The sequence below is a fragment of the Lemur catta genome, chromosome 10, assembly GCF_020740605.2.
Source record: "Lemur catta isolate mLemCat1 chromosome 10, mLemCat1.pri, whole genome shotgun sequence".
NCBI classification, from domain to species: domain Eukaryota; kingdom Metazoa; phylum Chordata; class Mammalia; order Primates; family Lemuridae; genus Lemur; species Lemur catta.
The window spans coordinates 21,560,865-21,573,794 of record NC_059137.1 but is presented as its reverse complement, the minus strand read 5'-3'; the positions used below and the strand labels follow the sequence as shown (position 1 = coordinate 21,573,794).

Sequence of the window (12,930 nt, the reverse complement as noted above, 5' to 3'; positions counted from 1 at the left end):
TACACCCAGTTTTCTTTTGTATAGCAGTGGACTCTCGGGAATTAATGAGAAGGAATTTGTAACTGTTTTTCTTAATATGAAATAATCAGTAAAAACTCTTAACTTCATTTTCTGGTTGATTCCTCCACCTTTGAACTGTTAAATGTACGTGTTTTTGGCTTATCCAGTAGTAAGTTAATAAGTAGTGAAACATTGGTTGAACTTTCAAATACTTTGAATTAAAGCAGGCTTGGTGATTTTTCTTTACAGAGACAAGGTTTTAATCTTGATGCTCCTTTATTCATTTCGTAGTTATTTTTGCTGAGGGGCAATATTTTCTGTTAACATGACAAGGGTAGGAAATACAGGTTTCTGTTATGTAAATATTTCATGTGCACTTATGCAGTAAATATTTGTTGAATCACAGTAGCAATTCAAATGCTGACAAGAGGAAGTTGGACGTTTCTAGATTGAGCAATTGAAGTCTTTGTCCAGATTTCCTACCCAAAAATAGTAGCTCTCCATTTTCTACAGGAAGTATGCTTTTGTTTCACAAATTACACAACAGTTTTATAAACTAATATGGAATATATGTGAAAGTGCTTCACCAAAGTACCAAGTGTTGTAAAAATGTCAATATATCAAGATTAAACTTTGGAATATTTAATACATTATTATAATGTTTTGCAAGTAGGATTTTTTTGGCAGGTTCCAACACATATGTGTATATATATTTAGATTTTAAAAATGTTTTCATTATGAAAAATATCAGATATACTAGAGAGATTCAGTGCAGTGAACCCACATGAAACCCCATCACTCAGTTTCAACATTTATCAGCCTATGGCCAATCTTGTTTCATCTCTATCTACTCCTTCAGCACAGGTGATATTAGAGTGGCTTAAACAACAGAAATTTATTCTCTTACAGCTCTGGAGTCAAAAGTGCAAAATTGGTGTCAGTGGGCTAATATCAAGGTGTAGGCCAGGGCTGTGTTCCTTCTGGAGGGGGCTAAGGGAGAACGTTCTCTTGCCCTTTCTCACTCCTAAGGACACCTGCATTCCTTGGCTCATGGCCCCTTCCCTTATCTTCAGAGCCAGCAGCATATGTGGCATTTTCTCTTCTCTCTGACATCTGCTTCCACTATCACATTTCCTTTTTTAAAAAATTGAAGTAAAATTCATATAAAATTCACCATTTTAACCATTTGAAAGTGTACAATTTAGTGGCTTTTAGTACATTCACAGTATTGCACAACCATCACCACTATTCGATCCGGAACATTTCAGCACCCTCAGAAGAAACTCCACACCTGTTAAGTAATGACTCCCCATTCCCCACTTTGCCCAGCCCACCTACTATGAATAATGCTGCTATGAACATTTGTTGTACAAGATCTTGTTTGAACACCTGTTTTTGATTATCTTGGCTAGACACCAAGAAGTGGAATTGCTAAATCATATGATATTTCTATATTTAATTTTTTTAAGGAACTGCCAAATTTTTCCACAGTAGCTGTGCCATTTTATATTCTCACCAGCAATGTATGAGGATCCAATTTCTCCACATATTTGCCAATACTTGTTATTTTCCTTTTTTCTAGTAACCATCCTAGAGAGTGTGAAGTGGTATCCCAGATGATGATTTTTTTTTTTTTTTCACATTTTGGTCTAAAAGACATGTGGAAGTTCTACCTTGTGGTCCACTCCTCTTTTTGCTTTCTGTTCTCAGTGTTCAAAAATTAATAAAAATACCTGGCATTCATTAGACATCTATTCTGTGCTTACAGCTATGTTGAGCTTTTCATTTGCATGATCTCATTTACAGACTATCAATGCACTTGATTTCACCAGCAACCCAGATTCCTCTGCATAAACATCCTAAAGGTGAGACTGAGAGTAGATGCATCCCATTAAGGAAGCTTGAAATAGGAAGAAACAAATTTCCAAAGCCATGTACATTTGGGAATAATCTTTTTACAGAAGGAAATTCTCTCTGCAGAAGGATTCACCCCAGGGTTCCTTTAAATAGCAAGTTCTCCCAATTCATTACATAAGTTGAATGTACTAAGTCTGAAGAATGGACAACTGTTTCAGGAGGTCATTGGCTGTGTTCAGTGGAGCGCATCTAACCGCTTACTTGCTTGCTAGGTCTTCCTCCCAAGTCCTGTTTGGTAGAAACACATGAGAGTATGTGGGACTCATGAGATAAGAGCAAAATTACCCACTGGATTTGGCAATTAGAAGGTCCTTGGCGATCATCTTTAAAGGAGCAGTTTCTGCATTGGCTGTGGATGGGGCAGGGAAACACAGCATTAAAGGGCAGTACCAAAGCCAGTTTTGTTTTGGGGCCGGGGGAGAGGTAAGGGGTTGAGAAATCAATGGAAAGAGTGGAAATCAAGATAAATGACTCCTTTCAAAAAGGTTGAATGAGCCAGGAAAGAGAGTGGAGAAGAAGAATGTAAGGTCAAGGGGTGGTTGGATTCATTATTTTCAGGTAGAAAAACCATATTTTTGTAGATTCTGGGCATAGAGCTGGATAAGCAGGAGATGTTGAAGATGCAGGGAAGAGAAGATATAATTAATTCATAACAGGTACACCATAGTGAACGAATGGGTCAAGGACACAGATGAAATAGTTAACTTTGGGAGGGGTATATTGTCCACAGGGACGTGCAGAAGGAGGTGAGGGGGATGGATGCACAGTAGATGGGCTTCTATGGAGGAAGCCAAATGGTTAGGGAACTTCCATTTGCTGTTCTTACACCTGGTTCCTACTTCAGATGGTAATCTGCTTAGTGTGAAAAGTTGGGGTGTGAGAATGACTGCCTAAAGGAATGGGAGAGAACTGACCAGAATAAAGGAATTATCCTAACTATACCCTCTTAAGAAAGCTTCTCTGGTGCTTTTGACTGGGCCGGAATGTTGGGCTGGGTGACCTGTATATCTGACCCAGGGTCATGTGGCCAATATTCTACTCAAGCGTAAGCTCCCGTGGGTGTCAGACTTGGCTCTGTGATTTTATTCCTGACTCTGTTTCCCTCTCTTCTTTCATTTCCAAACCTTTCCACCATGCTGTTGAGAACTCCTGCTCTGTTACAAAGAAATCTCTAAGTATTCTTAGCCTCTTCCCTGAATACTCCTACCATCTCAAGGTTTAAATCAACACTTGATATCCATTAAGATTAGAAGTCCCCTGAAGCTGCTGCAAGTACTACAACAAAAACACTCAGACTTTCGAGTGTTAACTCTGTGGTAGGAATCATTCAAAGCACTTTCAGCTTATTAGCTAATTTAATCCTCACAAAACCCCATGTCGTTGATGCTATTATCTTTTTTTTAAAGACGAGGAAACCAAGGTACCAAGAGATTATAAAATTTGACCAAAGGCAAACAGCTGGTAGGTGGCAGAGGTGAAAGATAAACCCAGGAAGCACAGCATCAGAACCTTTACTCTTGAGACCTAAAACATGCCGACTTTCTAAAGCTCTTTCAAGTTGAGGCTGTTGAATTCCCTCGTATCCCAGGTACTTCATTTCCAGGGGTGCTAGTGTTTCCAATTCCTCAATCTTTTAAAGGTTTTGTGTTACAAATCTAGGTTCCTTCTTGGTTTTCCTACTCCACGTGGCTTAGTATTTTACTTTTTTGGGTTGGCTAAGTCCACTAGTCCTTGTTGCTGTGTCTTATTTCTGGTTTGTTTTGTCCTGCAGGGTTTATAACTTAAAAGAAAAATAACTCTCTTTGCTGCCATATTTGAGGAGGTTGTAGACTTAAATGCTTGTGTTTAATCTCCTGCTGTTTTGAACTTGAACTACTAGATTGGTTTAACATTAGAAAATATATTAATTTACTCCTTAATATATTAAAGGAAAAACGTGATTGCCTTGGTAGACCTACTTGGCCATCCTCGCCTTGTTTATTCTATAAAGACACTTGCATACGTGCATCTGCAAGAGTGTTCACAGCAGCATGGTTAGTACTGCCACAAATCTGTAAACCATTCACGTGTGTACATGGTCAGGAGAGTAGATGGACACGTTGTCATATGGTCATTATATAACGTGAGACTATGGAGCAGTAAAATGATTCTCCTGTGGCTTAATGTGCATCAGTGTGGATAGGGAGAGAAAGCTAGTGTTGAGTGACAAAAGTATACAGGCATGTGCCGCATAATGTTGCTTCAGTCAACAGTGGACCTCGTATATGATGGTGGTCCCATAAGATTATAATACTGTATTTTTATTGTAGCTCTTATATGTTTAGATTCACAAATACTTACCGTTGTGTTGCAGTTGCCTACAGTATTCAGTACACTAATGTGGTTCAGGTCTGTGGCCTAGGAGCCATAGGCTGTACCACGTAGCCTAGGTGTGCAGTGGGCTATACCATCTCGGCTTGTGAAGTACTCTCTATGATATCTGGACAACAATGAAATTGCCCAGGGACACATTTCTCAGAATATATCCTTGTCGTTAAGTGATGCGTCACTGTAGTTCTGTTTTTCATGAAGTTCAAAAGTAAGTTCGACAAACAATATTATTTTAAAACTGTAAGTATAGGGAGCAATGAACAGAAAGTTGAGGATTGTGGTTCCCTCCTGCAGGGTGGGGAAGAGTGGAGATCTGATCAGGGATCTGCTGACAGGGCGCTTTGTCAGTGGTGCTGTCCTGTTGAGTTGAGTGGTAGATGCATGAGTGCTGGTATTATTGTTATGCTTTATGACTTAGAGATACATAATATGTTGTTTCTTTTATTGTGTAAAATACATAAAATTTACCATTTTGACCATATTAAAGTCTGCAGTTCAGTGGTATCAAGTACATTCAGGATGTTGTGCAACTATCACCACCTCCTGAAGAGTTTCAGAAGTTTTTTATCATCCCGGAAGAAAACCTTATACCCATGAAGTGGTCACTTCTCCTTTCTCCCCTCTCTCCAACTCCTGGCAACCATTAATCTGCTTTCTGTCTGTATGGATTTGCCTATTCTACACATTTTGTATAAATGCAGTCATATAATAGATGGCCTTTTGTATCTGACTTCTTTCACTTACCATATGTTTTCAGGGTTTGTCCACGATGTAGCATGTTTCAGTACTTAATTCCTTTTTATGTAGTGGATATACCATGTTTTGTTTATCCATTCACCCATCCACAGACATTGGATTATTTCTACATTTTGGCCACTGTGAATAGGGCTGCTATGACCATTTGTGTACAAGGTTTTGTTTGAGCACCTGATTTCAATTCTTTTGGTCCTGTATCTATGAACAGAATTGTTAAGTCACATGATAATTCTATATTTAACTTATTGAGGAACCACCAAAGTGTTTTCCACAGTAGCTGTGCATTTTACATTCCCACCAGTGATGTGTAAGGGTTCCAGTTTCTCCACATCCTCACCAACACTTATTCTTTTTTTAAAATGATGATCATCCCAGTGGTATCTCATTATTATTTTGGTTTGTACTTCCCTAATGATTAATGATGTTGAGCATCTTTTCATGTGTTTGTTTTTGGCCATTTGTATATATTATTTGGAGAAATATCTATCAGATCATTTGCCCATTTTTAATGTGAATTGTCTTTTAATGTTTCATAATTCAAATATTTAAAAATTATGCATAGAAGGTACTCTCTTTGCCTGTGGTAGTAGTAAGGTGGAAGACCTTTTGATCAAACATCTGATCAAGCTCCTGCGGAATAGGTTAAAGCTCAAAGATCCCTTGGTAGCCAGGTAGTTTTAAATTGCCCACAATTATCTGTTCAAAGTAAGCGTGACAGAGAAATTTGAGTAAGGGGAGTAAGGGAAATTAAAATTTAAAGAATTTTTAAGTATAAACCTGAACAAAAAAATTGGCTTAGAAAAGGTATTTTTTGGATACACGAATTTGCCTAGTGTTCTTATTTCTTCATTCACCAAATTCTTCTACCCCTAGAACTGGGAGTAAAATCTTAAGATAGTTAAATGAATTTTTGTGTGGTTCATGTGTTCTGCCTTCTTCCCTTAGACTATCTTTCTTATCTTGCCATAACTTTCTCATTCTATCATGTGTACAAAGGCTGTCTGGAAAGTATCTAGCCATGTAACTGTTCTCATTATATTAATAATGGCTGGATACTTCCCGGACAGCCCTCTTACATCAAGCAATGTAAAGATAACTATACTAAACGTTGACTTTTCTATATTTCAGGGACTATGCTATAGTGTTTTATTCCTTGCAGTATAAAATTGACAGGGTAGTAGTGATTTATTCTAACTGTATTTTTCGGAAATCTTTATATTGCTGACTATATAAAGATCTGACTGATCAAGAAATACTGTTCTTGGACACACAGGTAATAGGAGCTGTTTGCTAGCCTGGCTGGTTGTCCCTGCACCATCTCATCAATTACTCTGATTTTTTTCTTCATGTCTTCGTAGCCGCTTCCTGAGAAGTTTGTGGTGAAAGGTGTTGTGGATCGTTTTTCAGAAGAGTTTGTGGAGACCAGAAGAAAAGCTTTGGATAAATTCCTGAAAAGAATTACGGATCATCCTGTGCTCTCCTTCAATGAGCACTTTAATGTTTTCCTTACTGCTAAGGTAAGCACAGAATTTTGCATATTCCTTCCCCAAATTATCACTCTTGGGGCTGTTTCTTAAAAGCTGTTTGGATCTCTCACAAGCCACCTTCATGAATGGTCCACTATAGCAGGTGTCATAAAATTGCTCTATTTTTTGGTGCGCATTTACATTAGCATGGTTTTTGTGTTAGAATTCAAGAGATCCCTCCCACACCCCCACCGCCCCTTACAGCAGCAGAGAAAGTTAGAATATTTTCACTTGCCAAAAGCAGAGATAAGTGTTTCCTTAAACCCTTCTTGGCAGTATTGTTGGGTGAGGCCGGTTTGACCAACAGTGGGCACAGAAGGGAACAAACATTTATTGTTTGGTAAGGGTGTTTGTTCTTCACAAGAGCCCTCTAAGTGATTATTCATAGCCTCATTTTACAGACAAGGAAACTGGAGTTCAGGAAGTTTATACTTGTTCAAGTGGCATTACTAGGATTTGAAATTGGGTCTTTGTGGCTCCTGAGGGCACACTTTCCCCCTGTATCAGACTGCCTGACCCTTACTGCTTCAGACGCGTTCTTACCAGGTGGGCATTTTCCAAGCATTTGGAAGACATTTGGGTCCTACACAGTCGCCAGACTCTGTTAATTCAGACTCAGTTGGGTTGTTCATTAGCTTTTCTCTGCACTTCCCTGTTGGCAGAATTGGCCAGAAAACCTGAGATGCTCCACTCTCCTTGTCTGCAGAAATGGGGTCATATGCCCAGACTCTCCTGCTAGCTTCCTTCCAGCCCCATCTGTTTGGGTTCAGGTATCATGTTTCCATGTTCAGGCCATAAGTAATACATTCCATGTTGGTAAGGGCATTGAGGTCCAGATGCTTTCTAGTTTTCTTTTTCACAATTGCAAAAATTGAGAGCTATTTACAGATAACATCAGTCGATATTAAAGACTTTAGAGAGGGTGCCATTCTGTACTCAGTGGAAACCACATGGCAAAGTCTTTTACTTTTGTTTTATGACCTCGGTTGGCATTTAGCCTTATTGATGACTTTCCCATTCATTGTCTCTTTTTCCCAGAGGCTTTTTCCTCCACGTGTTGAACTTGAATACTTTTAAAAACAAGTATTTCTTGGTGAACTAATGCTCAGGTATAGTTTTTTCACCTTAAAGTAAAATCCATCCTTTTCTCCAAAAGTGCAGCTCACTTTCTCACCCAAGGCTTGTTGTCCAGAAAGCCCTCAAGCACAGTCATCTTTACTCAACAGAGAAGAAAAGGGGGGAAAGGCTTGTACCCTGGTCATTAGGATGTGTATGAAGAACCAGTAGGAAAGAGAGAGTGTGAGTGTGTGAGAGATTGATTTATCTGTGGGCCAACCAGTAGGAAAATGATTTTTAAAAATATAGAAGGTCTTTCAGTGTCTAAATCGAAATCTGACTTCATGTGAGTGAATACGGAAGAGGTGACTTTAAACAGAACAGGTCCTAGCCCTAGTTCAGTATTACTTGCTGAACTAAATGTGCTAAATAGCCCTATCTTTTAAAAAAAATCTTTTACTTTGTGATAAAGTACACATAATGTGAAATTTACCATCTCAACTGTTTCTAAGTGTATAGTTCAGTAGTGTGTTAAGTACATTCATGTTGTTGTGCAACTGATCTCCAGAACTTTCTCATCTTGCAAATCTGAAAATCTATACCCATTAAACAACAGCTCCCTATTGCTCTCCTCCGGCTCCCCCATCTTTTCCTTTGAAGTACCTTGAGTACCTTGGTCTTGCACTGATGTGTTCTGCCATAGGGAACACAGAGATGCTCTTCCTTTTCCTCATGATGATGTGAGCTTATCACAAACTGGTATTGTCCTTAAGAAAAAGCCAGTAATGCTGGGAGAAGTGGAGGAAGGTCAATATCAACTGTGTTCAAGTCAGTGTGTTTATCTTTGGCCAAATGGGTGTAGCAATCAGATAGATACTACCAGATGACTTTATTCAACATGTTAATTACCTTGATTAACTGGTGACACCCTTTCAAAGCTCTGCTAGAGCTTACACAGTCCAATGAGCCAATTTGAATCTAGCCCCACTCTAAAAAATATTGTCTGCAGAAGCAATTCCAGAACCCTGAGGTTTCAGTTGTATTATGCTGGCTTGGTGCCTTTGAGGAACGTTTCTTGGCTAGAGTGTGGGAGGTCAGCGGGGGAGATGGAATCTCTAGGACATTCTTGCAGGCAGCCTGACTCTGAAGGGAAGGAGAGAGGTGGAGATGGCTAGAGGGGATGGCCGCTGTTTTAAGAGGGGTGAACCTTGGGTGGATCGCACATGCTGAAGGGTTACAAATAAGGTATAGACAGGAGAGGGGACAATTGATAGAGCAGACGCCTTGGTTGGGTGGAAGTGTGGATACAAAAGGGTGGAATTGGGCAGAAATGAAGGCCTGGGCTGCATGAAGACGGAAGTGAAGTCAAAAGGAGCCTGCGTTTCAGATACTGTGGTGACATCAGCCTGAGAGTGTGTGTCAAGTGAGCAGGGGCTGTCGGGCAGCTGCGTTAACCGTGAATCCCACGTTCTCTGCTCCCTGCCTGCCTCAGCCCAGGTCACCAGAAAGCTATAGCCTTGTTCCACGTTCCCATATCTCCCTGTACACATGCCCTTCTAGGACTGGGAATTATTACATCTGAAATGCAGGCTCCTTGTGATTAATAACATTAATAACATTCTGTTTGTATTGAGGGTGGAGATGAGGAACAGACACCTGCATCTTCTGTGAAACCATTTTTGAAAGGTGCCATTTCAGTAAGTGACAAAGGACTATCTGAAGACACTGTAGACTCCCCTTAGGGTTTAATGATAGCAAGAAGTTTGTTTTACCTGGTAGGCTAATATGCTTTTAAATTAGGTACAGTGGGTTATGAAACTTAACATATTTCCCGTTTTTGCTTTGACCTACAAGAAATTCAGGGTTAAAATGTTCTGTTGTTTACAGCATCTGTCCTTGGCCTGAGTTTTCTAGCAGTGCTTTTTCTGTTGCTGTTTCCTGCTTTTCACCCTCAACTCTCCTTAGATGGCTCTAGTTGGGGTATAAATATTAATAAATGAATGGATGAATATCTGAACCTCAGCTCTTCAGTTTTGCTCCTAAAGGCAACACAGGGTGATTTGTACGGGAGAGACAGATACTTTTTTAGACAGAGGTTTAAAAAATTATGTTAGAAACCGCGTCATGTTTAAAGGAACTCAGGTGAGTGAACCCAATGAAAGGATCAGAGTCCGGCTCTGTTGAGAGGGATCTGGGTGTAAACAGACAGCAGCGTGGTCTGTTGATTACAGTGTCAACGGGGGAAGGCTTGTGTGCATGAATTAGCGCCCCTAACTCAGCTCCTCGTTCTCTAAGTCCTCCATTTCCAAATAGAGGCTGCCTTTAGGAATTGGTTCACTTAGTCCTGGCCATGTGAGTGATTGAGCGCTTTGGGTCTGTTCATGTGTCACCCTCAGGACCTGAACATCTACAAGAAGCAGGGGATGGCATTGCTGACCAGAGTGGGTGAGTCGGTCAAGCACGTCACCGGTGGCTACAAGCTGAGGACTCGGCCTCTTGAGTTTGCAGCTATAGGTGATTACTTAGACACGTTTGCTCTCAAACTGGGGACCATTGATCGAATAGCCCAGCGGATCATCAAAGAAGAAATAGGTGAGCTCTTTGTTGGGATCTCCATTACGCTCCGAGACCACAGTGGCAGAAATGGCGTTCATGTGTGCTAAGCAGAATCAAACCTCAGAAACATTGGCGTGACAGAACTAGGCCATATTTTACTTGTAAAACAAGTAAGTCCAAGCCGGAGGAGCTAGTTGTGACTGGAATGTAATTTTGCACTCCATCCTTTGTCCTGCATCCCAGCCTTGCGTTTGCTTTTCCCACAGCAAACAACCACTCTGGGCCTTTCCTCCTTTATTTCTCTTAACTTTAGCTTTAAAAGTGAAGACAGGGACTCAGCTGCCCTTCATTCATAGTAATGATAATTTTAAAAAACTTAGATGTCTTTTCTGGCAGAACGATGGTTCAAAAGGGCAGCATGGTGACCTGCGTTTGCCAAGGTTATGACCCTAACAAGGCTTTAGACTTGAGGTTGACTCACCCGCCCCACCCCTGGTTCATTTCAAACCCACTCCTGAGCTGGGGAGTTGCCGGGGCCTGTGCCTGTCCTTCCTGGTTGTGGCCACCACTTCCTTCCCACCCTCTCATGGCCACATCCCAGAATGTTGGGGTCTTTTGTGCCCTTACATACGTGTAGGCCAGACAGACCCAAACAGTGTTAATAATTATGCCAGCATATGAGACACCTTGGAAAGACTTCTCCAGCAGCTGCCATTCAGTGGTTCCTAAACAAGGGCAACAACTTTCTGTTGTAATGGTGAGAATCCTGGTGACAAACGATGATGGACCAGGTTTTCTTTGTAGGGGGAACAAAAATCAACATTTTTCCTTGTTCCCTGTTCTTGCTCCTTTTCTTTTATCCACTGATGTGCATGTGGGGCCCACAGGTTTTAGAGATGGCTTTGGGCATCGTCTGCACCTGGGGATCCTGTGGAGTAAATTCTGGTGGGACCAAGGTGTTGGGATGACCACTGAGTGAAAGAGTGAGTCTGTCAGTGTAAGACCACATCTCCTATGTCAAAATGCTTCCTAAAATTCCATTGTTTTTCCATTGTTACTAATTTCTTTTCCTTTAAAAACATCTCCCTAAACCTATATGAAACTCTGCCCCCGTTTCCTATGAAAATACTGCTTCACAGTGTGGGGTAGGTGAGTGGTTATTTTGGAAGATGTTTGGTGGATGTGGCTCCTGCCACTTTTCCCCAGAAGGCATCATCGTGCGTGTTACCCAGAGGTGTGGCCTTCCCATTATGGGGCGGAATGGACTGATGTTCCGATGTCAGCAGTAATGTCAGCTTTTAGTGGTTTTAAAATTATAAAAATTATGTTAGAAACAGTGGTATGTTTAAAGAAGAGTGTGCTCAGCTGAGTGAACACCCGAGGAAACACAACTTAACAGAGAGAACTCTTGACTGTGGTGATTACAGAGTCAGTAATACCAGTGATTGCTGCCCAGGCAGATTTTTAACTGGTCTCTCTTCCCTGTTTAGAGTATCTTGTGGAGCTGAGAGAATACGGGCCTGTGTACTCCACATGGAGCGCGCTGGAGGGTGAGCTGGCTGAACCCCTGGAGGGCGTGTCGGGTTGCATCGGCAACTGCTCTACAGCCTTGGAAGAGCTGACGGATGACATGACTGAAGACTTTCTACCTGTGCTCAGGGAATACATTTTATACTCTGACTCCATGAAGGTAAGCTGGCTTGCTTGTTGTGCACTTAGGTACTTTCTTTGTAATAGTAATTACCAAAAAGTAGTGGAGTGTTGCCTACTTGCATGTGGTACAAGTTTCCTTCTTCCTGGGTGGGTGGGATCAGACATGTGGACTGACATCACAGATGTATAAATAGAACACATGGTGAACTAAATTTGTGAATTAAAGGAAAAAATAAGTTTGGGAAGAAATTCTTATCAGTGTTCTCTGGGAGTTCAAGTTGATATAAGATCTCCTAAACAAGAACAGGATGCTGCGTAAAAAGAATAGATAATTAAATTAGAGCTCTTGGAAGTTAAAATATGATTGCTGAAATAAAATTCAATAGTAAAGTTGGAAGATGAGGTTGAGGAAATCTTAAAGTAAGACAAACAAGTAGTTGGAAAAATAGAACAAAAATGCAAAAGTACCAAAAGTGTGAAAGAAAAGAGACATAGGAATTAATCCCAAAGGTTCAGCATCTAACTGATAAGAGTTCCTGAGAGAACAGGGAATATGGAGGGAAGGAAATTGCAAAAGAAATAATACAAGAAAATCTGGCCCAGGAGTTTGAGGCTGCAGTGAGCTGTGATCACACCACTGCACTCCAGACTAGGCAACAGGGTGACATCCTGTCTTTAAAAAACAAAAAGAAGGAAAGAAAATCTCCCACAGCTGAAGACAGAAGTCTTCAGATTAAAATGACATGGTAATTGCCCAGCAAAAGGAATGAAAAAGTAGCCAACTCGAGCATATCATTGTGAAACTTTAGAAAAAATGGTAAGATTTTGAAAACTTTAACCAAAAAAAAAGGGGGGGCAGGTGGTGAATAGAAGGAACAAGAATCAGAATGGCTCTGGTCTGGGAGCAATGTATGAAAAAAAGAGAAACTACAAGTTCAAAAGAGAGGAACTTCTGATGCCCACACCAGAAACTTCCGCAGCCTACACAGAGGTGGGTTGGGAACACAGCTTTAGGGGACTCCTGTGGTGGTGGCACCAGCCAGAGGAAAGGGTCAGTCTTCCTGACCTACAGAAAAAGATACACAGCTCAGTGTTG

At 40.8% G+C, this 12,930-nt stretch overlaps 1 protein-coding gene across 4 annotated transcripts in view; it reads left to right on the top strand.

The window, feature by feature from the left end:
• Positions 1–12,930, top strand: part of SNX30 (sorting nexin family member 30) — a 102,270-nt gene that overhangs the window by 61,520 nt on the left and 27,820 nt on the right. For all 4 annotated transcript variants that reach the window (XR_006737930.1, XM_045563609.1, XM_045563610.1 and 1 more), the window contains exons 4-6: positions 6,402–6,560; positions 10,022–10,217; positions 11,672–11,871. Coding sequence is in view for 3 of the 4 variants with exons in the window: in XM_045563609.1 (XP_045419565.1) it covers positions 6,402–6,560; positions 10,022–10,217; positions 11,672–11,871 (555 nt within the window). In the remaining variant the exon portion in view is untranslated. The remainder of the gene's footprint in view (positions 1–6,401; positions 6,561–10,021; positions 10,218–11,671; positions 11,872–12,930) is intronic.